The 27,067-nt window shown below is 44.1% G+C and overlaps 1 protein-coding gene across 1 annotated transcript in view; it reads right to left on the bottom strand.

Moving 5' to 3' along the window:
* Nucleotides 1-27,067, bottom strand: part of EPCIP (exosomal polycystin 1 interacting protein) — a 98,645-nt gene that overhangs the window by 10,076 nt on the left and 61,502 nt on the right. The window contains exon 3 of the mRNA XM_061454419.1: nt 1,766-1,956. Within this exon, the coding sequence (XP_061310403.1) occupies nt 1,766-1,956 (191 nt within the window). The remainder of the gene's footprint in view (nt 1-1,765; nt 1,957-27,067) is intronic.

Below are 27,067 nucleotides of genomic sequence, written 5' to 3'. Positions count from 1 at the left end.
AGAAAAAACAGTTTCTTCCTGCTACTGTTTAACCAGGCAGCTATTCCAGTCTGTTGACTGATATTTCTCTGCGGTGCCTTCTGCAGCTTTCAAATAATGGGGCCACTGGCTTGAACTCTTGTCCTGAATCTTTATGAGACAGTCCTGTATCAAAAGGTGTCAGGAATACATAATCATGTCCTGGCTTTGTGTTAAAGAGAAACCCTGGGGTACACAGTTATATATACATAGTAAAAAGATTTTACTTCTACTCTAAATGATAGATTAGTACTTTTCAACAAATTCCTTGTTTGCTTATTGAATGATGTAGCCTTTTGCTTTCCATTAGGCTCATTTTATTTCTTTTTGTAAAACAGAAGCCTTAGCAAATACAATTTACTTCAGTACCAGTGCTGACTCTGAATGCACTGAATGTATGTAAGCTACAGTTTTATGGGGATTGTGCTTCCTGTGATTTAGAGTCTGAGTACTAAAAAAAGAAGAAGTGCATATACATGTATAAAGTGTGAATCTGTATGCTCATGAATGCACTAGCACATCACATTACAAGTAAGGCTTGCAATTTTAAGGTATGCACAATCAAATCCCTGTTTGTTCATCTGTCCTTAGAAAGGGACACCTTCTGGGAAATCAGGTGTCCCAAGGATGGGTGGTCAGCACTGCCTGAAAACTGGAGTTACCCTTGGCAGCACAAGCTGAGCACTTGAACACACGAGGAACTAAGATTAATTTTAAATCCACTTTTTAAAATTCTAATATTTTCATGTCAAACCTGCTACTCCCTGGAGCAAGGGTATTTACACTGAGTGAACTTTAGGAAAGAAAGCTGGACTGCAACTTTTTGTTACTATTTCTCTTTCTAACCTGACCTGGACAAAAGTTCAAGTTAAGCATTAGACTAAATTAAAGATTTGCCAAGCCCAAACCGTAATGCTTACTTCATGAATGAGAATGGTATAAAATGCATATTTTAACACTTCATTTTCTATTGTTCAAATCCTAAATTAAGAAAAAAAAAAAAGTGTGTGGGTTAAGGTACATGATAGAAAGCTGTCATGAAATGTTAATGGTCACTAAGCATCTGGAGACTGAGACTCTGGAGTAGGACTTCCTGGTAGCTCAGCTCATGTTCACTCACTCGCGTAGTGGATGTTGTCACTGCTATTGCAACTCGAGAGCTATATAGAGATGGTTTATTTCCTTTGTTTTGTCCTTACTGTATCACTGGCTTTCTTTATAAACGAAATGGCAGAATAAAACACAAGTCTAAACAACAGGTAAATTAAATGCCATAATTAAGCACAGGTCCTAGCTTCTCTTTACCCAGTCCTCCTATTCCAGTGCTCTTCTGCAGTTTTAACTGAATAAAATGACTCAACTCCTGTCAGCTGGAATAACTCCTGCCAACACTCCTGTCACCTTTAAAGATGTGCCTGAAGAAGTATTAGCAAAATGGAACAAAATCATTCCCCTGTTCTTCATGGTTATTATTCATAGAGCTATTAATTATTACCTAAGGCACACAGATACAGCGCATAAACAGTTGCAACATATGAAAGACAAACTTTGCAGAATCTGTTACTTCACCGTGATTACAAAACAACAAATGTGAAAAAAAAAACAAATGCAAAACCTGCTGGGACAGAATTACTGGCAAGGAAATGATTGTGCTGGAAGAGAAATGGCCTTATTCCTAATAATACAAGTTATTAAACGTTCCTCTGTCATTTACCCCTCTTTTTAGAGCTGAAACAAAGTGACTTACTCTTTCTCCGGATGCCAGTGGATGGGTTTGTCACCGCCCGGCTTCCCGCTTGGCCGAGCTTGCTGAGGCAAGGATGCTCGGCTGTGGCTGGGAGCAGGGTCAGCCTGCGAGGCAGGCGGCAGTGCCGGCTCTCCCACTCGCTGCTGTTCGTTTATATTTTCGCTGGCTGGCAACCCATGCCGTTCCCCTGACTACCTGGAGAGCAGTCCAAGGTCTGCCCCTATCGTTAATGCCATCGCAGTAGGATCCCTACCTCTCTATAACCTCTGCTCCCTTGCCGTCGGGTGTGCTGTCCTACACAAAAGGCTCGCCTGGCAATGCTTAGAGGTGACTGACAGCCTCCCTGCTAGCTCTAGAAGGGGAGCTGGGATGTATCCAGGCAGAGGGAGCTGGTGTTCACGGGGAGGTGGCCAGCCTCGGCACAGGCAGGGAGTTGGGACCTCTAGCGTGCTGTGCTCTCCTCCCAGCACGACGCTGGCCCTCCCCTTGGGGAGCTCCGTGACCGTCCCCTCGGGACATATTCTGCCCTGCCCGCTTTCCAGGGACTTTGTGTGTAGGCTTAGAACAGCAAAACCCCACGTCCAGTTGGAAAGCCTGCTCGCTCAACTGGAAAGAGGAACTCAAAAATTTCAGGCACAACTTAGCAGAGGCACGTTCTGGCTCTCAACCACAACTTAAACTCTCTAGATGCTTCTCTATGACCCAGTCTGGGAAACAACATCTTTGTAACACGTTTTACAATGCTGTTACCATAGGAGAGTACCTACTGAAAGCTCCGATACCAGGCTAGCCTGAATAACCAGGGGGATTGTTTGTAAGGACAGGCCAGTCATAAGCAGCTTCACAAGGAAATGCAGTAGGAGCATCTTAAAAAGTAAGAATTGCTGCGATTCAAATGAAAATATATTTTCTGCTTTATCAAAAACAGTGCCTGGCCTTTACATGCCCAAGATCTCTTTGGGAACTACTGATGCTGTTACCTCAGAAAGGGCATTTGGCCAGGAGTTAGTGTCATTTAAGTTCAGTTCAGATTTGGGCATTTTATTATCACTGAAACCAATGGAAGTTAGACACTAAAATGCTGCTGTGATTGAAGCCCTGCCTACTCATTTATGAGACTTATTGCTTATGCAAATATAAAGGAAAACATCTAACTGATTGTACTACCAATATTTCAGGCAAGATGTCTGGGTTATGAACATGGGATTTCTGACTGCACTTTTTCCTGGAAGAGCTCTGTGTGAGAGAATTCAGCCCACTCTTGCCCCTATTCAGAACTGAAGGAGCAGTATTTCTCTCTGCCCATCAGAAGTTCATTCAGAAGCCTGAATTCCCAAGATGCCCGTTCAGCTCCTGAAAGAGAGGTGCTCTGGGGAGCCCTCTTTTGTAAGAAATGCATGGGCTGTGCATCAGGCAAACATGAGAAGCACACAGGATCTGTTTGCTAGAGTACTTCTCTGTTGTTAATGTTGCACTATAAGAGATACTTTGCCTTACTTGTGTCATGCATAAGTTAGTGATGAATTTATCTCTCTATCCACTAAGCAGAAAGTCTGTTTATTTCAGGATAAACTCTACTTTAAGCCTTCTTGAATGCATCTATTAGGGGGAAGACCATCATCCCCTCTTTGCTCCAAACCATCCTTAGCTTTATGTTTTCCTAACGTGTCTTTATTTCTGGTAATTTCAGTTTTCTTCTTGGCTGTTGGGTGTTGTCAAGTAATTTAAGAGAGGGTCTGCCTGGCAGCCAGCCCAGTAGCCCAGCTGTGGAAACTGAGTGAACGTGGGTTTGACACCTGTATGCACTTCCACTGCAAGGAGCTGTTACCAACAGGTTCGGAGCAACTCTGACGGGACATCCTCAAAAACAAGCATTGTCATTCAACAGTCCAAAACATAAGAAAAGGGTAAACCAATAACACATCTTCCTTAACCAGACTGTAATCTTTTCTTGCAAAATATTATCAGGCAGAAGCAATACAAAAGAAAATGTTAGGTATTAAGGCTGGCTCATCTTTCCTTTGTGCAGGGCTGAGGTCCCTCTGAGTGCCAGCCCTGCCCTTCAGCATACCAACTCATCCCCCAGTTTGGTTTGTTTTATATTGAATTATTCAGCCCAGTCTTTGAGCTCAGCACAGTGTTTGCCTCACGTTGCTGTATAGCTTCAGCTGTAGAAAAACTCAAAGCATTTGAACAACACTGATAGCTTCAGCTTTATGCTAAACATGCTGACAGTTCCTATGAAGTGAGATTTCAGTACCTGGCTGTAGCTACACAGGGGAGGCAGCTTTCAAAGTCTGTGGTTTTCCTCAAAAGACTCTTTTCCCAGCTGCTTACCTAGCAGGGGGAGAGGGCGGTGGAGCTGGTGTCTGCAGTTCTGCTTGGTGCAAGGCTGCCATCCTGTGGCACTCAGCCTGTCCGTGGGCACAAGCCAGGTCTCAAACATCTACTAGTACCAGTTATTAATATATGAACTGGAGTAATACCTGGGCGCAGCTAACATCATACTGCTATATATACAAGCTGCAGCACAAACGGAGAGGAGCCCCTGCCTTGAAGGGTCCAGAAAGAAACAGGAAGCCAGAAGCAGAGCTTCTGAAGTCACACATGGGGATGGGGTGGGAGAAACCAGTGGGCTCTGTCATTTAAATGACAGCACCTTTTCCTTCCTGTCTTCCTGGAGTATAATCCGTGCTGACAAGCCTTTCCTGGCTGCATGAGAGAAAACTCTCCCTATTCCAACTGAGTCTCTGAACTATGTGAAAACTACAAAACCCCAACTGGTGAAGAGTTCACTGTTTCAGTTGTAGCTTCCTTCGTCACAGAGGCTGCTCACGGCGCTGTGCTCCAGCTGTGGGTGAGTTAGCTGACTCTCCTGGACACATTAAGCACTGAAACCCAGGAAGGCAGAGCTCAAAGAGGTCTGAAACCTTGTATAGTCCATTCCCTAAGCTGGAAGATGCTCCATAAGCAACTTCAGACCATCTTTTAAATCTTCACTGAAAAAGATCCCAATGCCTTCCAGTTTAACTCATTTCATACTTAATCAGACTTAGCATTAGGAAACATTCCTGAGCATATAACCTGCAAATAAAGTAAGCTGGTTTTCCTCTCACTCTTAGTGGTACACGTATTTTAAAAATATATTATTAAATGGTCATTTTGAGTCTTCCATTTTCTAGAACAAACAGCTCTGTCACCTGTGCTCCTAAGCCAAGTTTGTGGTTTGACTTTGCCAAGATGAGAGCTGAAATCCAGCCCACTCTTAAAGCCTTCCTTAAGCCTTTTCCTTCTGACTCACTGCATCTAGTGGGGTCACTGCAGCAGGAGTGTGCCCTCTTTTCTACCTGTGGTAGCTGTCTGCTCAGCCGAATTGCTACCACAAGCAATCAGCAATCTCCGCAGCACCATAGTCCATTAGCTGGAAATTTCTTCTTCTCTTAATTGGTAAATTACTTCCCTGAAGACCAGACTCTGCAATATGCTAGGCAGCCCCATCCCTGTCATTTCAGCTCTCACAACACTGCAGGATCTCTGACAGGTTCAGAGCCAGGCTGAGGGATGGATATGAGCCTTGCCTGGTTTCAGCTCTGTTTCATGGGCTCATAAGTGAGCCAAGTGGCTTTTATCCAGCACTGCTCCTGCTTATGTCCACATGTCTCAGTATGTCATCATGGGGAATGGTAACATGTTCCCATTTGTGTGTAAAGTGGACAGCCGCAAAAGCAGTTGCATAAGATGATTGATGCCTTTTGCCATTTGTCTTTAAAGGAAATTAAATACACCTGTTAGCTCTTCTGTGTATGTGCATATGTGCACATATACATAGATTCTTGAATCATGAAATTATTCTGAGTTTCAGTGCTCCTTCAGGAAGAATGTGAAGGTTAGAGACTGGGATGTTTTTTTCCCTTGTTCTAGGCATTGTTCTTCTGTAAGTGTGAAGAGAAACCCTGTAATGCATCAGAAATTCTACAGCCTCAGGTGAATAAAAATAAGCAGCAATTTGGCAAGAGGCTAAGGAGTGGACAGGTTTTATGGAACAGAGTATACATGCCACAGTTTGGTTTAGTATAATATCTCATATGCTGACATAAAGTAAGAATAAACACATTATATATATACATGTTACAGTAGTATTAAAACCATGTGAATTGATTGATGATTGAATGTGATAAATTGATGCTTACTTCTGAGTTGCTTAGGGTTAACTGTTAGGGTTGGTAGTCACTGTTCAGTATCATCCATAAGGTGAACTGAATGTTTTGTCCTGTTGCCAAGGGATAGCATTTCTAAACAAACACCAAAGAACCTCACTTCCACACTTGGCAGCAACCAGTGCTCATCTGAACCTACAGGCCAAGAACTGTGTACACATAAATGAGATTATCTCTCCATCTAAAGCTTGAGAAACCTGATGGAAAACAAGGAAAGAAGCTAGCTGTACTGATAGCCAGATTATTTCAGAGGATGTAACTTTGGTTGTGTTCCTTCTCAGAAGGAAGCCAAAGAAATGTGCCTAGCCCAAAATGTGGAGCCCACCTGACGCAGTATTTTTTCTCGAGCATAGCCATGTCTGCTCCTACTGCTCTACGTACAGTACAAGCAGTTTTATGGCAAATAAAATCTCAACAGAAATAAATCTACTCCTGTTGAAAGCGGTTGCTTTGAAGACCTTATACTGACTTCATCCAGTCCAACAGGCGATTTTGAGGAGTGTAATCCTGTACTTAACTGTATTTTCTCATTGCATGCCATAGAAAAAAAATTTAATTTTATTTTAATGTTGCTTGAAAAAGCTGAGCAGAATGGGCCTCACCCATAATGAGCAGGCATTATTCTGCTGCACTAATATGGGGCATATGCTGCACTAATATGGCACTAATATGTAGGCCTGGGCTTACATTACACAGAATGACTGCAATATTATTTTGTTTAGGAGCTATACGTCATGACTTTCTTGTTGGCCTGGAGTTAGTCATGTCCAACAACATCTAGAGGAACTGTGCCATCAGTTATGGATGTAATTTTTGCTGTGGAGACAGTCATCTGCTAACAGCTAAAACATCCAGCTGATTTCATGTGCGGCACCATTGTTATGGTTGTTATGCCTAGATTTCAGCTGGCATGTGGCTCTACTGATCACGGCTTTGTGTCTGGGTGGAGATTCTCAGTAAAGCTCAGCTCTCCCCATCTCCCTCTGAATGCAGCATGGATGTATTTCCCCGAATGCATTTTAGAGATCATTAAGATAAGGCTGGTGGTGTTCAGTGATGTGCCAGGCCAACTGTGCCATTTCTCCACGTCCTTTGACCACAACAATCTGTCACTGGAGCCACTGATTTCTGATGGCAAGAGAGGGACTGGGCCCTGCTGTTCGTCAGGGAGATGCAACCTATGGCAGGTCCATGAAACCACCAGTGTATGCTTGAGGTACAGGCTGGATTTCCCACCCCACCGACTTCTCCCTTTCATTCCTCTTCCTCTGGTGCACCAGCTACTCCCTCAGGCAGCCTCTGAGTCAATTCTACAGCAATAAAAATAGCAAATAACAAACCACGTCTCATAATCCACAGCCTGTTTGATCTCTAGGAAAGCACACTGCCAGCTTATCTTCACTGTCTAAAAGCACCAACAGGGCAGGAGAAGCTCCCGCATGCAGGCCCATCTCTGCCATCGTCCTCAGGCTGCAGAGATGTTACACAGCCACTGTGCTAGGCTCTGTTGGGGGACATGAGGTGGGAGGAGGGGGGCATAGGGCAGAAAGTGTGCTGCCAAATTCCAGCTTGGGGCTGACTTTTGTTTCGCTGTCTCAAAGTGGGGGCAGTGGGAGCTTGTGCCTCTCTGTAAAATGCTACCTAGTCATAGAATCTCATCATCACAGAATGGTTTGGGCTGGAAGGGGTCATGAAGGTCATCCAGTTCCAACCCCCTGCCATGGGCAAGGACACCTTCCACTAGCCCAGGCTGCTCAAAGCCCCATCCAGCCTGACCTTGAACACTGCCAGGGATGAGGCAGCCACAGCTTCTCTGGGCAACCTGTGCCAGTGCCTCACCACCCTCACAGGGAAGAACTTCTTTCTTATATTTAATCTAAAATCACATGTGGGGTTTGAAAAACCTGCCAGTGGCAGACGTTGAGAAGATCTGAGCAGCAAATTAAGGAATTAATGTCAGCAGAGGGATTTCGAGTGCTGTAGGCGGGATTTATGTTTTATATAAACAAAACAGATGTGAGAGCAAAGCTGAGTGGACGGGGGAAAGCAATCAGAAAATTCGGTTTGCCAAAAGCATCCAGGCTGCTGTTTTCAGAGGGACAGACTGCGTGTCTGTGTGTCTGTCTGTCTATGCGTCTGTGTCTGTGTGTGTGTGTGTGTATGCTGTCTGTGCGGTAAGGTAGCGGCCGGCGGCCACCTGGGGGCGCTGTTGCCCTTCCAGCCGGCAGTAGCTTCTGCCCGCGGTGGGCCGCCAGCGCCCTCCCGCCCGTGCCGACAGGAGGCGCCGGCAAGCCCCGCTCCCGCCCTCGAGCTGCCCGCCCCGCGGAGAGCGAGCGCCGCCTGGCGGCTTGGCGGGGCTGGGGCACAGCGGGAGTGGGGTCATTCGTGCCCCTGCCCGGGCGCTGCGGCGGGAGTGCGAGCAAGCTGTCGTGATAAGGACCTGTCCCCCACCTCTAACCTCCTCCAGGGAGAGGAGCTCTCCCTTCCCAGTATTGATCTGGTTGTGTTACAGATTTCATCTCTCCAGCTTAATGAGCCATTTGAGGCAGCGAGCCTTGGGCAGCAGCGCTGCTGGATCATTGACGGTGCAGAAGCCCCGCAGGCTGTGGAGAATGTGTGAATTTGTGGCATGGCTGCCCCAGACCATGCGTCACAGCAGCTCCCATGCCGGAGGGAGGGAGACCCTCAGCAGCAGCAGTAGAGATCCAGCAGCGCTGCTCTCCTCCAGCTCAGCCCCTGGATCAGGGGCACACATAGATGGCTGGCAGAAGCCAGAGACAGCTGGAGTCTTCCTCCGTTTGGCTGTGCCTGGGGTTTCCCTTCAGCCCCTGCTGTTGTCCCCAGGCAGCTCCAGTTCCTGCTGCAGGCAGCTCTGGGACTCAGCTCTCTGTCATCACAAACTGGGAGGCACTGGAGAGGCCTGTGTCGATGAGAATGGCTGCTCGAGGAGCCCAGGGCGACTGCTGCCCTTCTGCGGATCAGATCCCTGCCAGAGCCTCTCTGGGCATGGAGGAAGAGTGCAGAACACAGGGGTAATCACTGCTGATGCACTCTGGGGAGCTTTGGGCACAGGCTACTGAGCCACTGGTGTCTGTAGCTGTCCCAGCTCTGGCAGGGGTGCCTTGCCTGGGATTGGATGTGCCTATTCTGAGCTAAATGCCGCCAGGGGTTCCTGAACAATACCTGTCTTCATGTGTCCAGCTGCCATTCCCACAGCTGAGGCCAGAGTGGCTGGTGGAACCTTGGTACCCTGTTTCGAACCACTCAGGTGTGCATCATGTTGACCACTGGGGTTCACTGCTGATCATGTATCTTTTCCTTCCTTGTTTTTCCCAAGGAACAGGGACCAGCTTATATATTAGGTCTGGGGAAAGGTGTTTGTTACGGGAGGGTAGGAAGGAGGGAATCCTGTTACCCGTCTCTTTGCTGTAGCTTTTGGAATTGCTCTCCTAAGACTCTGGTTCAGGGAAGATGCTTGCTTGGTTTGTATGCTTGAAAGTAACATGGAATGTAAATAAAAGCTGGATTTATATTAAGGATGCAATGGAAGGGTGTTATGTCTTGATGAGGAAAACAAAGAAGAAAGTGCTTAAGACTCAGTGGTTTCAGTGGGAGTTAAGAAGTTGGCTTAAGCAAAAGCAAGATATTCTTGACTGCATTTTGACCATATGCTCATGGGAAAATTCATGGCCCCTCAGAGACAGGGATGGTAGCAGAAAGCAAATGGTTTTCCTTCCCATTAAAATCCCTTACAAAAAAATCTGATCAAAGCCAGGCTTAAAGACCAAAACTGTGTCACTCGTACATACATTTGCCTGACAGTTTTTTGAGACCGTTTCTGCTCATCCTGTCTCAATTTTCCTAAAGTGCCCTAAATTCACCTTTAGAGTAATAAATCTCATTACTGCTGATCTGAGTTTCCTTTTAGGACATCTCTGTGTTTGAAGTGGAACACTGGAAACAATTGTATCTTTACTGCTGATCAGTGTCTAATCATTTTTAAATGTTGATGCAGTACACTTGCACTGAGTATCATGCAAGATTTCTGTAACGTGTCCTTCCCTTTGTGTCACACCTTTATCTCATTACCCAAGGTAGGAATAGCACATTTATTTCTTGCTAGAAGTGCCTCTTGTTTCCTATGTAAAATGTCCCTATTTAGGATCCTCCAGATTAATTGCTTTTCTCCTTTTCCCATACTCACTGACCATCACAAAACAAGGCACCATCCTGTGAAAAGGATAGCTCCTTACACAAAATAAAGGAAAGAAGCCTTACAGTAGAGCCTTTAATACCCCAGCCCTAGAGAAAAATTTGTTCAGACCTCATTCAGGGCTGCGTATCAGATGAGGCGAGTGAGGATGAATGAACTCAGTACCAGCAATCTTCCACTTAATCCTTATCCTTTTACAGAAGGCAAAAGGGCTTTCGTTAACTTTGTGTAATCATGCTTTGAAAGAGCAGACAGAGGAAAGAGGTGCGAAGCATTCAGTGAAGCAGAGCCTCTGGCAGTCATCATCTCTTCTGATCTCTGTCTGCTCCTACAATATATCCATACCCATGTCCATTCTGCTCCACATCCATCAGCGAACACTGGAGGCAAAGGCTTGAAGCTTGTTCTTAGTTTAAGTGTCATTTTTACCGGATGTGCCCATTTTTATACACTTAGAGTAACAGACTTGGGTCTATTACTATTTATTGGATCCCACTTGTGCTTCCAGCATTAATACCCAGCTAAATAACAATTTTGATCAGCAGGCTAGTTTTCCCCTCAGCACTCCTAATAACCCTCCTGCCTACCAGGCTTCTGGTATAAATCCACCCAGGACAAAAAATAAGGTACTCAAATACAGACTGAGGATGTGAAAACTAATGTGTTCCGTAGAGCAGGTGGATCTTCACAGAGCAGGAAGCTTTCTGTCTAAAGGGACATCACCTCTGTGCTTTACTCAGGGAAATCAGAGGGCAACAGCTGATCAGTTCTGGAGAACCATTCATTTTACAGAATTAAGAAACCACAGTAAAGGAATACAGACATTTTAAAAACATGGGATTTTATTCATGTAGTCTGTTGAGAGTAAAATCACTAAAAAGTCCTCCACTAAAAACATCTCAAGACTAAGCATGACACTTTATTACAATTACAGGTATCAAGTGTGGAGACTCCTAATGCTGTTGCTACTCTACTGTCATATCAATACTTGGAATTTCATATAGCCTTCATCAGCTCAGTTATTAACATGAAAATGACTTTTCCATTTCATTCCTTCTGATAAATTTAAAGTTTTATTGAAGGTTTTTTTTTCTTTCTAGGATGAAATCTCTTCCCTATTTACTTGGCATGGATGGATCCAAATGCAGTAGTAAGAATTGTTTCAAAACCAGTAAATTCTGGGGATTGGGGAAGAAGTGTAGGATGGTGCTCACATTTGGTATTTCTTTCAAATTATTTCCTAGGAAGTATATACATAGCTGTATTCATATAAATCTCTTTAAGTTGGTTTATATTGTCTTAGATTATCATCCTTTGGGAGGCAACAGCCCTTTACATTTTTACTTGGCAAGCTCTGTTTAAAGGTGATTCCTTTAGCTAAAGTTTACTGTCCTGATAGTTATTTTGCTATGAGATGGTATACTGCCCCTAAGCATGTCTGAAGTTATTTCTCTGAAATCACGGAAATCTATTTAACTTCATACCGTGAAGTCTGCAGAGTTTTGGGATTCTTGCGGTTTGAGGTCATCATGGAGCGCATATTTCATTGTCTTACCCTTTTCTGGTTGAATCTTCCTGAGTGTCTGCCATGGCTAAACTCCCCTGGGGGCTCTGCACTTTGATTTCCCCTCACCAGCGCTTCTGGTGTCTCCAGCAAAATGATGCCTGGACAATGGGGCACCAAATGGGAGATTTTACAGGGATGTCTGGGGTGTTACAGAGCATGAGAGAAGAGCCTAGGGAATGGGGTCCATCATCACAAGGAAAACAACTACTTTTCTCTCAGGGTGAAGTATATCTCATGGTCTAAAGGCCAGTGAGCCATCCTGGGCATTGCAGGACCTCAGGGACAGCAAAGGGAAAAAGAGAAAGGGGAGACAAATAAGTATCTGAGGGACCTGCAGGCAGTGTTGACCCTCTGCAGACAACAGGTACAAATGACCATCAAGTGAGCCCTTTCTTTTGAGAGAAAGGTGCTGTCTGCCTGACAGCAGCTGTGTCCTTGGTGAGGTAGATCAGGATGGAGTTGAAGGAGTCAGCGTGGTTGAGTTGCCTTATGTTGACAACACAGGAGGAAGGAGAACAGGAATACTGTGGTGCAGGGTTTATCTGATACAATTAAATTGGCCAACGTGCAAGTGTCAGGACAGCCTGTTTTGGCATGGTGCAAATGCAAATAGGATTGCTCAAGTCAAGTGCATAAAGCTTGTCTTTCAGACATACCTTGTCAGCACATGTTACTGGCAGACTTGGGCAGGCTGGCTGTGGTGAATCGCATCCCATCCCAAACCCAAAACTCCTTCAGCGTGTAGGAAGCTTGAGTGCCTAGCTGAGCAGTGTGAATTTTATGTTAGGACCCAGGCATCTAAGGGTTTGGTGTTGAGTTGATGGATGTCATAGCCCTGAAGGATTTGGCCTCTGGCATCTAGATGGGTAATGTTTCTTCATTCTGTGTGCTGGAAATAGTTACTGCTTAGCTTGAGAGCTGAGATCACAAGCCATACTTGTGGCTGGAAGCTGAATCGTACAATATTTTTATATGGCTTTGGAATAAGGCTTAATAACTCTTCAAGATGTATACCAATAGATGCAGCTTTTAATAATATCACTTTCAAGAGAACTTCTTTTACCAGTGGATATTCTTACAAGTGTTAAAGTCACAGGATTAAATCCTGCTTTACTTGAGTTGGTGAGAACTTAACCCACAAAGAGATTTAAAGCCAGTTCAATAATAGACTAGAAGGTATATCAGGACACAGAAAAGTGTGCTAGTGCTTCCAGTGAGTCATATAATTGATAGTTACCATGAAGCTCAACAATTATCTAAAATGCTACCCTGAAAAATGAACATTTGGAAAGGTGCCAGATTGCCAACTCTAATGTTTATGATGAGACAATGCAGGCGATGCTTTCTTTTAGAAAGTGGGTACAATGAGAAACAAATGACAAAAGCATTTGATTTTATGTGTGTGGTCTTCATCAAATTAGCAAAAAGTCCTTGGAGGGCAGGATAAGAGTTTGCAGGCATCATTAAAGAAATTTACTTTTAAAGGGACCTTGAAAGAGGACAGGATGAATAGCTGGGAGAAAAAGTCTGATGGGATGGTACACGGGCAAATTAGAGGAGTTACTACTAATTTTTGTTTCATCTTTGGTAACCAGTCCTAAGACATTGTGATTTCCTGGAAAGACTTGCTACTGCGAAAACAAGATCTGTTTAAGAGAGTCCTAAGTGCACCATCCAAAAGTGGAGTCCCCACACATCCCTGTTTATATGTGGAAATCTGGGCCAGCACTAAGGCAGTGCTTTTATAGTGGTTTCTGTGGTTGTTTTCTTGGTTTATTTTGGGTTTGTTTTTGATCTTTTTTGTCTTATTGGGATTAGTATATGCTATTATCTAAACTTTTCTTCTTTTCCTGAGGTAGGAGTAACCTGACACTGGGGCTGGGTAAAGTTTTTTGCATAAAAGAAGAAGATAAATACAGACGGACAAGTAAAAAATATATGCTAACAGGTGTTCTCTGCGCAATGTGCTGCTCAGTGTTTTACGCCTAGCCAACTATACACATGCTAGGACTTTTCTTTTCCAAAACTAAACCTAATTAGTCCACTTCTTCTCCATGCAGCAGGCATTTGAAGAAATATCTAATGAACATGTCATCAGCTCTGGTGCTGTAAATACAAATGAAAGGTCACAGGCAGAACAGCTTCTGCTTGTGAAGTCTCCTGATTTAAAATGTGGCTCCAAGGCTGATGATCACACTGATCTTTTACTTGTTCTTTTGGATAATAAATGCCTGCCCAAAACAGCAGCAGCCAGTCAGATCTAGCCACTCTTCAGGTGGAGTGTCAACCTCACCACCAAATAAAATAAAAATGAAGTTAAGAATTTTATTTCTTCCATAGTCTCCAATCAAAAGCTCTTTTTGAAGAAACACAGCTCTCCAGAAAAAAAAAGATGATAGAGGAGAGGATAATTTTTCCAGTTTCAAAGTATATGGAAAATGGCAATGTTATACCCTTTTGTCATCCAATTATGAGAAATAAAATCTTCCCCTTTTCCAGTTTTACATTTGCATTTATAATTGCATGTTGCCATGGCGAAATCTTATAATCCTTGACTTCTTTGATGGAAATACATTCTTATAGGAATATCAGGAAAAAAAGACCAACCAAAACTGGCGGCATCCAGGTTTCAATGCTCTGCTGGCTGAAGCCCTCCCTGCAGGTAAGCAGCTTTGCAGGCAGTGATGGAGCCGGCAGCGCGGGTCTGGAGGCAGAGGCTGCCCAGGGCTGTTTCATCTCGGTGACACTCAGGGCGGGTGTCCCGTGCGGAGCACGCGGAGGTGGTGTGTCCTCACCAGGGAGACAAAAGAGGGCTGGATATGTCAAACGGAATCAAGCAGCAAAAAGCTGGAGAAGCTGCCTATTGTCCCCAGCTCGTGCTATTAAATGTGGGATTAAAGAGGAAACAGCCCCCCGGCTCATTGGGCCCATTCAAGAGGAGCTTGTTCCAAAATTTTTTGACAAGGGTGGCTTCTATTCAGAGCCCCAGCTGATATCACCAGCCGCACAAAGGGGCTTTAGGGGGTTAATTAAAACCAGGTAATGGAAAGAATTGAGTACTGACACTTCACAAATGACACCGTGGATCCAAAGCAAGAGAAAAGACATATGGTAGGAAGAGCAACCTCCCTGCTGCCACCAGCTCTCTTATATTCAGATGGTGATTGACACTTGATTATTTTTCGGGCTAAAATGAACACTAGCAGTTAGTTCCCATTCTTCTGCTGTGAAACATGAGCAGGATTGATTCACAGCCAGCGTCACAGGCATCAGCAGCCCATACCAGCCTCAGAGTATTCAGATGGTTCCCTCAAATACTCCTGTATGAATCATGCTGCACCTCCCTCACGCTCATCTTCAGGTTAAATGCTCACCATTGTTTCTTCCCTTGTCACTCTGGTGTGAAAGTATGCAGATGCCATGAAAGTAATGATGTGCTGGTTTCTGAAGGCTGTGCTTGGAGCATACCCAGGGCCCCAAGGTGTTTGCCACAGACCTGTGTGACAGCCAGGGTGCTGGGGCAGAGCAGCAATTCTGCACGATGCTTGCAGTAACTGCTGTTGGAGTACATAAACGTGACAAAAAAATACCTAGCTCTAGAGCTTCCCAAAACAGAGCGGATGAAAAGAAAAAAGTGCACAATTTGGACATCTACTAAATGTCATAAGCTTATGCCAGGCTTACCCAGTTGTGAACTTTGTGGTAAAAGCAGTCAGAAGTGTATATATATATGTGTGTGCGTGTGTGTGTGTGTGTATGTATGTGTATATATATATATCTAATAGGAGATTGTGGATGTGCATTACTTAGGCATTTCTTGTATTAAATGTACTTGTGTTTTATTTTCTATAACCAAAGTACCTAAAACCGGGACAAAACACTTCTATCCAGACCAAAGTTCTGAGGTTCAGTTTCTTTTTTTCTACCATTTTTTTTAATACCTATTTTTGTGGAAATCTCTTTTTTTGATCCTGTAGGAGGAACAGAGCTGTAGCTAGCACTGAATCAGCAGCCCCAAACTTTTCTGATAATGCCACTATTTACAGAGCAAGTGCTTTTTGTAATTTAACTGCTGAAGGACATTGTATTTCAAGTGTGGTCTCAGCTCCTAAATTCAGAAGTGCTGCGCTAACTAGACATGAATATTACAGCCTGGAGAGAGGGGTCTATTCTAGAGATATTGGCAGATGGACAATTTGCTGTAAATCAACCTGGGCCGCTAACTTGCAGTACAACAGCTACTTCATGGCAATTTGTTTGCAAGTGGGCTATTACTCAGCAGTAAATGTGAAACAAATGTCCCTTCTCTGAAGGAGCAGAAAGCTTCCCTCTTTCTCCCATGGGTTACCAGGGTAAGAGCATGGCTACAAGCAGTTAATGCAAACATGTGGGGATAGAAATGGTCTTAACTCCATGGACCCCAGTCCGCAGTGGTACCACAGGTGGGATGAAGTTGACTTTGGTGGATTGGGGTGCACAAAGTGTACCCCACACATCAAGGATGCTGTGTGGTAAATCTAACCCTTGCACATCTCTGCGTCTTCCCTGCCCTTCAGAATGGGTTTGCTAGCATTTCACTGTTTCACAGATGCATTGTAAGGATAAATCAATTCATGCCTGGAAACCATTCCAAGACTAGAGCTGTGGGGGATGCTGGAGGAAAGAGATGGGCACATTAACACCAGATAACCTTGTTTCCACAAAAAAAAACCCAAACATTTCATGTGCTTTATTTCTTAAGTTTTGGAAAATTTTAATTTAATCTTAAATGTAAATTTGAACAAATACTTATCTGCCCTTTGCAAAATGGTAGGGAGCAAATGTTTCACAGTCCTGAAGGCAGAAACCTGTCATGGAAGTCTGCCTGCTATTGACCACACACACCAAACAGAAACTGAAGTACCTTGGAGGTCTGGGCAGCAAACTGCTCTTAGCCTGAGGTGAAGACTTCCTTTTTTCCCTGGAGGAAACACCCTAGTCCATCCCTGAGTCTTTTTCCTACCTTAGGTCCCTCTTTTGGTTACTTCCATTCCTCTTTCAGAATAGGATGTACTGCAGAGACCCAAACATTACAAGCATCCTGTTTGTCTCCTCTCCCACCCTTCCTTCTCCATCCTTTTAGAATAGCAGAAGGAAAAGAAATACTTCAAACCCAAACAAGGGTGAAGATGAGTCAAGTGGAGATCTCAGTCAGGTCTCATGTCTCCAGAATGTCTCACCCCTAGGAGCAAGTCAAGTTTTAATGAGTTTTTGCATGAAAAGACAAAATGTTCTGCTTATTATAACCTCTTCTTGCTTAGTGCATGCCTTCACAGCACCGGGTGTGTAAAGTAGAAGGCTGTTTTTTGCCGTGTGTCAGACTGCCAGGAAACAGCTGATGAAGGATGTAAATCAGGCACATCCAGCAAGGCATGTTTATCAGAGGTGCTGCAAAACAAGGCACATGGTGTGGGTATACTGGCTCTGGAGCAATCACCTTGGGGTTTCTATGGTTAAGCAGTGACCAGTTCCTGACCTCTTAACACTCTGACCTCCATATAATATTAGTAATAATAAGGTGAAAGCTAACATGTGAACTCAAAATATAGTTAAATACATAGAGCTTTTATGTGGTTTAGAACTACTGTCAGATCCTGCGTGATACGCACTTCTGTTGTTTACTCGTACAGACTGGATAAGGGAGAACTGAAAGGACAGCTGAGAGACATCAGCCCATATGTATCCTGCTGTGTAGTAGCAGCAGCAGTATCAAAATCTTAAATAAAGATCTTTCCTCTGAAATAAAGCTTTCTGATTTTTCTTATGGCTGAACAAATAGGTACCAAGGTGTTGCAGGCCCTTTTGGGGGCTGGAGTTCCACTGATGGAAGAAACATTTTCCTGGGGAACACTGTGCTGCTCTAGTTTGATGTGTTTTTCTGGTGTAAGGAGAAGCTGTGCTGCAGTGAGGTTTGTTGTGAACACTACTGCCAGGCTGAAAGAACAGGAGGTTGAACACCATACTAAAAATCAGAGATCCGGAACTAACATTGCTTTGGCCTAGCACATATAACAGCAGTGGGGTCCTACGAGAGCTGAGCGTGATTACTTGTGAGGAACTCTAATTCCTGACTTTTGTAAAATTAATCTCTAAACTGATGCCTCTTTGCAGAATTCAGTCCCAACACAGTGACAATTTTCAATACATAGATACATACAAACTGGCATGCACCACTACCGCGGGATGCAGGCATTGCTCTACATCCTCTCCTGGAATTGGTGCTGCGGGGACTGTTAATGCAAGAGAGAAGAGTTTGCAGATTTTACCTGCTCTTTCTGCCCTCCCACCTCACTGTCTCCTTTCCCCTGTTTCCCACAGATGAGGCAGGGAGAGGCCAGCTTCAGTAACTTGGACCTGCTCAGCCTGGGAATTTGCTTGCTGGGGAGCAGCATCCTGTGACAGGGAGGGGAAAACCTGAGGGCTGACCCAAAGCACTGGATCAGATGCTTGCTGGTAACACCTTTTCTTGCAGCTTTTGCTAGTAGGTAACCGGAGGCAAAGAGGCAGCTGCTGTGTGCTTGTGAGGGGTATCTAATCAGACTTTGAAGTTGTTTGACTAAAGAGGATTAATCATGGTCCAGCAGAGACAGGGTAAAGACTAACTAAATGAAACACAGTTCATATGGTTTCATGGGTCTGTTAACAGAAACACTGCCTTCTGGTAAAATGGGCATTTCATGAATTGTTGCTCTCTGCATCAGTCCTTTCCAGCCCTTGTACTTTTGTATGTAAGAAAGATGTTTCCTTATTACCCTGGTAGCACGTTCAAGGTAGGGAGATGTGCTACCCTGATGGGCAAATGGACACGACACTTCCAAAAAGCCTCTGTTACAGATGGGGCTTGGGTGGATGGGTAGGGACTTAGGGGCAGTGGATGGTGTGCTTCCTGATGCCCTTCCTTACCCACGTGGAGGTCTCGCATTGCCTCAGCAGCTGCTTCAGCTGCAGACATTTCATAAGGGTAAACTACATTTCCACCCTTAGTTTAAAGCAGATCCTGCAAAAAATTCTACTCTCAGCAATTTTCATATGAAGTGTGTTAAAACTACAGCAAAACACAGTGCTAAAGAACATTAGTGTTTAAATAACAAGCTTTTTTACTTCATTACAGATGCTGGGGGATGACCATCTATTTCAGATGCCATCAGACCATCTATTCCCCCATCTCAAATGAACAAACAAAAAAGGGAGATAATGAATAAACAAAGGGAACTAAATTGGTCCCTTTGGAAGAGAAAAAGAGAAGGGAGCAGATAAATTTACTCTTTTTTAAGTTTTTTTCTGCATCTTTGTCTTGACTTCTTTAAGCCACCCTCTATCCTAACATCACCCTCCGGACAAGCTCAGTGTGCTGCTCCTCCTCTTCCAGTGGCCAGATTGGAAAAGACAGAAGCTTCTGCCCTATCTTGCCAGCATTATTCAAGGAGCTTTGGAGTGTTTAAACACTTGCAAAAAGAACTGAAAGCTAAAAGCCAAATTATTTCTAATAATGTCTTTTAAAAGAAGGAAAATACAGAAGACTTTTTCTGTCTTTCTGTTTGTTATGGGCATCAGCACGGACTGGAGATCATGGAGTAATGCCTGCAAAAAATGTCAATCTTGTATTTTTATTATGCAGTTGCTGGTAGGAAACACAGTAATGACTTATGACATAGTTTCCACCCTGACCCCCCTTTCCTGTTGAGTAGCTTTTCAGGGAAATTCCTTTGTTCTAAAGCTTCCTGTTTGATCTCAGCTGGAAGAGGCCATTTTGGGAAACCTTGAAGAAAGCCTCCTCAAGACTTCTTTGAGTGACACAAATGAGGGGAGAATTTTTCTTTACATTGGGATGGCCATGCTACATGAGAATTGTGGTTGTGATTAGCCTTGCTTATTTGTATTTCCCTTGTGAAGCAATACAAGATCAAGGAAAAATTATTTCATACTTACAAACCTCCAGATTGTTTAAACCAGAATGTAGAGAGATGCGGAGGTCACAGTGGTGTGTATGTGTTCATAGTTGGCTTAAAAATTCCTGTAACAGTTTAATAATGTAAAGGCTGAAAGATACACCAAAGAAAGACGTGCTATAAAAATATCTTAATATCTTTTCCTCCCCAGCTTTTCTCCTATTTCTATTTTTCCTAGAAAACAAGGGAGAGAGATAGTATCACAATTATTAGTGACAAGGTTGCAAAAGCAAGCTGGGAAAGTGAGCAAATTCAGATGATTGGGTATTCTCATATCAGAGCAAATTAGCCATGTTATGTTTAAAACTCATTGTGTTGTTGCTGTCCTAAACTTGTACATATTTTGATGGTGTCCTAAACGTAGCATTTTCTTTCTTCATTTAATATCTTTGTCTTCACAACAGGCGCACTGAATGAAAAAGCAGCCCCTGATGCTGTGAGTTCAATGTATTACCCTCCCTACAGCTACCATTAACAATACAAAGCCACAGAGGGGCCCAGCTGATTTTGGAAGAACTTGAAGCATCGAAGCCACCAAGGTCCAGCAATCGTCTGGTGGGATCAGTCAAGCAAAATCCTTCTTCACCAAGCCGGTTCCCAGATGGAGCTTACCAAGGCAAGGAGGAGATCCGACTGCCTGTGACAAGGGAGTATGGAGCGACAGAGAAAGCTATGCTCCTTTTTCACGTTGTTTTGTTGGTAGGGACAATAAGCGAGGTCCGAAATTGGTAGACTGGTGAAAATGAGGTTGGTGGCTGAACATTCACTTCCAGAGGTCAAGAAGCCGTATTACAAAAGCAATTCCCAGCATAACCGAGCATCATTGTCTATCCCACAGGTTGGACAGAGATGGCAAAAGAGTCAGAGGGACGGAACTGAGGAGCTGTCAGCAAGATCCTCTCCTCAAACTCTGCTTTCATGTAAAATGACTTAAATCGGTTTTACGCGTGGTAATTTCCACAGTGCTCGTGTACAAGGAAAAGCTATTAATGCCTTTCCCTATACCGACCAAAGTAGTCTCACTGATCTACAGTTTTGAAACTGCTCTCAATTAGCAGGTGTCCCTTTGCAGGCCAGCCGCATGAGAAATTAATTAAATTTAATGGATGCCATTTTTTATTTGAAACCAACTTTTCTTTAAAGCTTCAGAAGGAAGCAATTAATTGCAGTGTATACCATGGATTCAAAAAGAAATGAAAATCGCATAGAAAAACGTGATCTACTCTGACTTGCAAAACCAACATAAAGCTGTGTTTCACATAGATAGGAGGAAAATATTTGCCTACTGTTGAAGGATTCTGGTTCCTCTTCTGCTCATGGGGATCCCATAAAGAAACATTTCTAGCACAGATAAGTTCCTGGAGGCTGCACATGCCTTGATTTAAAAAGAAAAAAGAAAAAAGCGCTTAGCTTCTGTTTTGTAATTAAACAACCAGGGCACAAAGCCACTTAATTGAGGTAGACCTGGCTGTATCGCAGTTCATCCAAACCTCAAGAATTGCCACCAGTTTAAATAATTTTCCAGCTCTAAACAAGAACAAAAAGTTGAAATGTTGACGACTTCCATAAAGCAAAATCCAAACAAGTATCACCTCAAATATCAGATGTCATGTCACTACAGTTGGTTCCCAAAATTTCAAAGACTTTATTTTAGTGGTGAGAGCTTTTACCTTTTTAATGTATGCATGACTGTACATTAACTTGACATGAGTGCCATTTTCCATCCACACTGCATTTACATGGTCCTGGGTTCCAAGTGGGTGATTGCAGCCCCAGAACAGCCTGGCAATGCATACTTAATCACCAAAATAAGAGGGGGAAATGACCTCAAACAAACTGAGTTCCTGCTGTTTTCTTTAGCTGGGTACAAACCAATGAGAAATTAAGTCTCTGTCCTAAAACTGGACAGAATGGCTCTTCTCCTTTATTTATATTGTTCCTTAGGAAGAATAACTGATTATCGTTTCACTGAAGATAGCAAACTATAGCAAAAGAAGGAAAGCGTTATTATTTACAGTTTGAAAATCACCTCTGACCCTAATAGTCTGAGAGTATAAAGCATCTCTTATATTTTGGCACTCTACCTTTGGCTATATTGATGATTGAGGGCCTGATAGAACACATGGTGAAGCCAGCAGGAATCTCTCGTTTTGACTTGAGCTGGCTGTGAGTGGTGTCCCCCAAATTACAAACGTATTTATGTGGACCTGCAAGAGGGAAGCTCTGGGCTCTCCTGAGCCTGTACAATTATCTCTCTTGACAAGTTTGTGGGATACACCATTTGTCCTACCACAGCAGTTGCACTGGCCACCCTCTCCAGCAAGAAGCTATTTGTGTGCTGCCATTTCCATCCTGACTCCTTTTTTAGCTGTGAGGCCATTGCAGGTGGCACCTCCACACAATCCCTCTTGTCACCCAGAAGGGCACCTCCCTGCATCCCTCCACACCCCTCCAGCTCCCTATAAACCCCCAAGACTCCCGTCTCTGTACTTGGTAAGCGTGTAAAGCCTCACTCCTGCTTGGTCACAGGGTGATGGTTAAATTCAATCTTTCCACCACAGAGTAAAGAAAAATGAAAGCTGAGGCTTTGCCTTCGGTACAGGGAAAAAATTATCTGCCCTGTCTTTTTTTTTGCAGTGAGTGACACTGGGAGGGAGGAGGAAAAGGGTCTTTTGGAGGCTCTCTTTTTTATCTGAGAGCGAGTCAGCAATTAAAGCTGACTCTGCCTATTCATTAGATCACATTAAAGAAAAAAACAGCAAAAGTGGAGGGGGAACTCTCTAAATAAATTTGGTGCACTCTTCCCTCATTCATCAATAGTTATGACTAGTCAATGTGCTCAATTTGTAAGCTAACTGCTTCTGAAGTAGAACCATATGGTTGCTTTAAAACATCTTTTTCGTGCTTAATTTGAGGCAATGATGCACCCTAATCAGCCGTGTGCGGATGAGCCCCCTAATTGATGAATAATGAATCACATGCTCTCGCTCTGATTGCAGCATCACCAAATTAATCCTGTTAATCACTTGAAGTTGAATTGTTTTGCAGGCTGAGGTTTGTTTTAATGGCCAAATCGCGGCGCTGCAGGTGGAGGGGATGCCTTGTGAGATGCTGTCCTCCACTTGCTCTGGAGGTAACACTGCTCCTCTCCCACTTCTCCAGGGCACAGAAGGCACTTGGGGGAGGAGGTCACAGTAAGACCTGCAGCATCACAGCTTCAACCATGAGGATAGAAAGGGCTTTGTTTTCCCCTGGTGTCATCATGTTGCTGTGGTCACTGTCCCTGCTTGTCCCATGGTGGTGCACACCTACTTGGCTCTGGAGCCGTCAAGTGCCAGGGCAGCCTCAAGGAGACCGAGCCTATACAACTTCGAAGACATGGGCAACACAACACAGCACGAACAGCAGGCACGGACAGCAGTGTTGCTTCACATCATTCATTAGCATCCTCCTGGGAGGCTTTTAGGACACGGTTTAGGCTGTGAAAGGATCTCTCAGCTGCGACAATAGCTTAATGGTGTGAGTACAAGCAAGTGACAACATTGAATGGTAAATACCAAGCCCAGGCAAAGGCTGACAGTGCTTCCAGTCCACATTTCTGCCTCTACATAAGAGGCTGTAAGGTCCTCTTCATGGAATGCGGGCATGAAGCTTGGCCTGATTACACAGGAAAAAGTAAGCAGGAAAGAAAAGTCACTGTCCATAGCCATAACCCCAGGGCTACACGTTTCTTTTCCCCTGAATGTGTGATCTCTGATTCCTGCCCAGGGCCACTCTGGAGCTTATTCTGACTCTGGTGTCACAAAAGCACACACACAGAGAGACAGAGTCTGGATGCTTACCAACTTGAGGAGAGCTCAGATGCTCACTCTCCCATCAACAGCAAAGCAGGACAGGACATCACTGAGGACAATTTTCATGGCAGTTACCTGTGCAGACACTGAGACTGCAATGAGAAGGCTTCATTACAATTCTAAATTAATGTCCTTGCTTAGATCAGGACAGACACTGAACATAAAGCAAAATTCTAAAGTTACATTTAATCAAAGAAGATGCTTGTGTGCTAGTACTTAAAGTAAGTAAAAAAAAAGTCAATAATGATTTGTCTGGTGTTCATTATAACACTGAAACATTTGTGCTGTGTTGTTTTTGTATTGCTACCTCTAAGCCTTTCATACAGAGGCTGAATTGATTATCCAATCTGTCAGAAGCATCCAGCTCTGGCATTATTGACCTCATACAGTTAATTGCACAATTATCTTTCAACTCTGGAATGAAGTGCCGCTTATTCTTATGTTTTAAATTTTTGAAGTCTTACTGTTGAGCTCCTGTGCGTGGACCTTTAGCTGCAGCTGAATAAAAATTCCTATTTCCCCTTCTTCCTCACACTAATAAATGTAACACAGCCACACTGGGCTGTGCTGTCTTTCCATTTTTAATGAAAACACAGTGCACAACCGAGTTAGTAGTACAGTGCATAAACAGTACGTATGGTGGTAGTGGTGCCCAGTGATCTCAGGAAGCCTACAAATAAGAAAACAATTTACATGAAGAGGATGTGAATGCTTTAAATTAAAAGATGAAAGGCTCAACAACACCAGCATGGAAAATTGTTCCAAAACACTGTGATGACTCCATGTTACCAGGCTGCTTTGGTGCCCCCTTCCTTCTTATGCACAAAATGAACTTGGCTTTCTCTCATTGATGTGATACTAGGCAAAAAAAAAAAAAACAACCCCACAATGCTATTTGCCCCTTCAGTGTCTCTACAAATGCCGGGCACACATAACTTCTACCCTCCACAGTATGTTAAAGGATGACCAGGTGTCTGAAGGCTGAGCTGTGCTCTTTCAGCTGGCAAGCCTCTCAGTCCTGTGTTTCTGAAGGGCCCACAGGCAGGGGGAGGAAGGGCTTATTGTCGGGGCAGACAATTTTAAATGCTGTGCACTGATTCTCAGAAATTCTGCATAATTACAGCTGCCACCGGAGATGTAAAAGAGTGGGGAGGAAGAACTTGTTTGCAATACTTTAACAAAGTGCATTCCTCTTTATTTTTCAATAGATAGTTATCAGTAACACTATAATTTTGTTAAAATACTTTAATCCAAAACAGTACTGCAACTCCATTAAACCTGTATTTCCCCTATTAGACATCCATGCAGTCACTGCCTTCTGTCCTTTCCAATATGCAAAAGTTCCTTTCCTACCCCACTGCAAATTCCAGCAATCCCACACACCTCCAGTTCTTCACCAAAGGGCATCAGTAAACTTTTTTTCTAGTTTTTCTCTTTTTGCTGTACTCATTTCGGGCACTCCCATCTCCACCTCCTCTGTTCTTCTGTCTTGGTACCTGTGTCTCACTTTATGACTGGTCCACCTTGGGATGCCTGTACCCTGCAATCGCAGCTGTGCAGTCTAGATACACCCGGGTCAATTTTTTAATAAGTGATGTCTGGTGGTCGGCTCGCTCCAGGCTCAGGATGTGGCCAGGTGGGCAAGTGCCAGAAAAGCAGGGCTGCAAATGCCACCACAGGACCAGCTCTGTGTCCTTCTTCCTCCTGGTGTGGTGCTGGCTGGAAGCCAGGGAGCTACCAGGTGCTTTCGCCATTTCAGGGGATTCAGGCAGAGACCTCCTTGTCTCCGTCCTCTGCTGCAGTTGCAGCAGCAGCAGCTGTAACCTGGATCTCTGCAGTCACCTCGGGATACGTCAAGGCATGACATTTATCTTACCTCCCTTCACCCATCTGAGCTAAGTGCCCTGCCTGTAGGTGTTCTCCAGGTTCTCTCTGTAGTCAGGGGAGACCAATTCCTCCAGAGGGGGGGGTTGACCTGTAACAGACTCCAGGATGCTCAGTTAGGTGCTGTGTGGCTGAGCACAGCTTGAAAACTCGGGCTTCAGCTGCAAGACTGTGGCAGTCCCATGGTTTCAGGTTGGCAACTCCCCAGCAGATGCAGTGGAGATATGCCATGTGCATCTAGACCCAGGCTGAAGGATGCCTGCTGTTATCTGCACCACTTGTGGAGCATCCACAAACTGACTTGAAAAAGCAAGCTAAAAATTCCTTGTCACCTGAAAAAAAAGTTTCTGGCTGACCCAGAAGCACGCGGTCTTGCAGCATACACCGATCATCCCCCTGCCTTATCACTGTCCTGTAAAAGCAGAGGCAATTGTCTCAGCTGAAGAGGTCCTTTTGCCATTTTCAGTCCCCTGCAGAGTGGGGCAGTGGCTGCCTGGCAGGTTGAACAGCCCCACAAGCACAGGAGGGGAGGACTGTGTCCCTCCTGCCCTTGTTTCTAATGAGGAAATTACACCCACTGCAAATAAACCCCTCACCAATAGCCCTGAAATACCACATCAGGTCTTGTGAGAATGGGGCTGAGAACCAGAGCCTCCAGCCTCAGCTATCATCAGAGTAACAGGGATGTGGCGGAGGTTTTCTATTGACTCCTGTATGGCTTTCAGCATAGAACAGCAATTTTCCACGGCTGTCGAAAGAAAGCTGTCCCTGTTGTGCCATGTAGTCACAGTAACACCCCAAAAAGTGATGTGAGAGAACCACACTACATCTGCAGGGTCATCCCTAGCAGACATCTGATGCGGGGCAGCTGAGGCACCTGCTCACCCCTGTGCATCACTGGGGATGCAGCTTTCAACTCCTCCAAATTTTGAGGGAGTGAGGACCCGTGGTGGGGAATCCAAGTGTAACCCACAACCCTCCGGCTGCACTTCTGCGGGAAAGGGAGTTTTTTGACCAGTGTACTTGTAAGCAAAACCTGTGTTGGATGAGGCCAGCGCTCACAAGTTTTTTCAAGCACGTCCTGAGATTATCCTTGTTTGTTACTCTAAAACCATATTCGGTGGCTATTTCAGGGCTTTGCAGAATGATGGTCATTATGTGATATTGCAGACAGCTATTATTCCTGTTCCAGCTTTAATAAACACTTGGCAGACTTAATAAAACTGATCCAGATTTAAAGTGTCCCTCTGGTGATAAATCACCTGGTAAAAATTTTCCAGTCTACTCTTGCTCTGGGATTTCAGCTTAGTTCAATTTATTAGGCAAAATAAGTCAAGCTGTTTTCATCTAGTTCATGCATAGCTGCCTAACAAAAGAGCTCATAAATCTAAATAATTATAGCTAATGATTAATGCAATTAAAAATGTAAAAATTATTGCAAACAGTTTTAATCTGCAGGTATTAAAAATCATTGAAATGAATGCTGCAAATCTTCAAGACTTCTAAATGATCTCAATAAGGCTTTCTAATCGCTCTGTAAAGAAAAGGGGAGAAGCAGCTCAGGGGCTTCTGGCAAAAC

The sequence above is a fragment of the Pezoporus flaviventris genome, unplaced genomic scaffold (assembly GCF_033815535.1).
Source record: "Pezoporus flaviventris isolate CSIRO_AGI_PZ_B2104156 unplaced genomic scaffold, CSIRO_AGI_Pfla_v1 ptg000015l, whole genome shotgun sequence".
In the NCBI taxonomy this organism is placed as follows: Eukaryota; Metazoa; Chordata; class Aves; order Psittaciformes; family Psittacidae; genus Pezoporus; species Pezoporus flaviventris.
The sequence above is the reverse complement of the archived record's forward strand: the minus strand, read 5'-3'. Positions and strand labels throughout refer to the sequence as shown.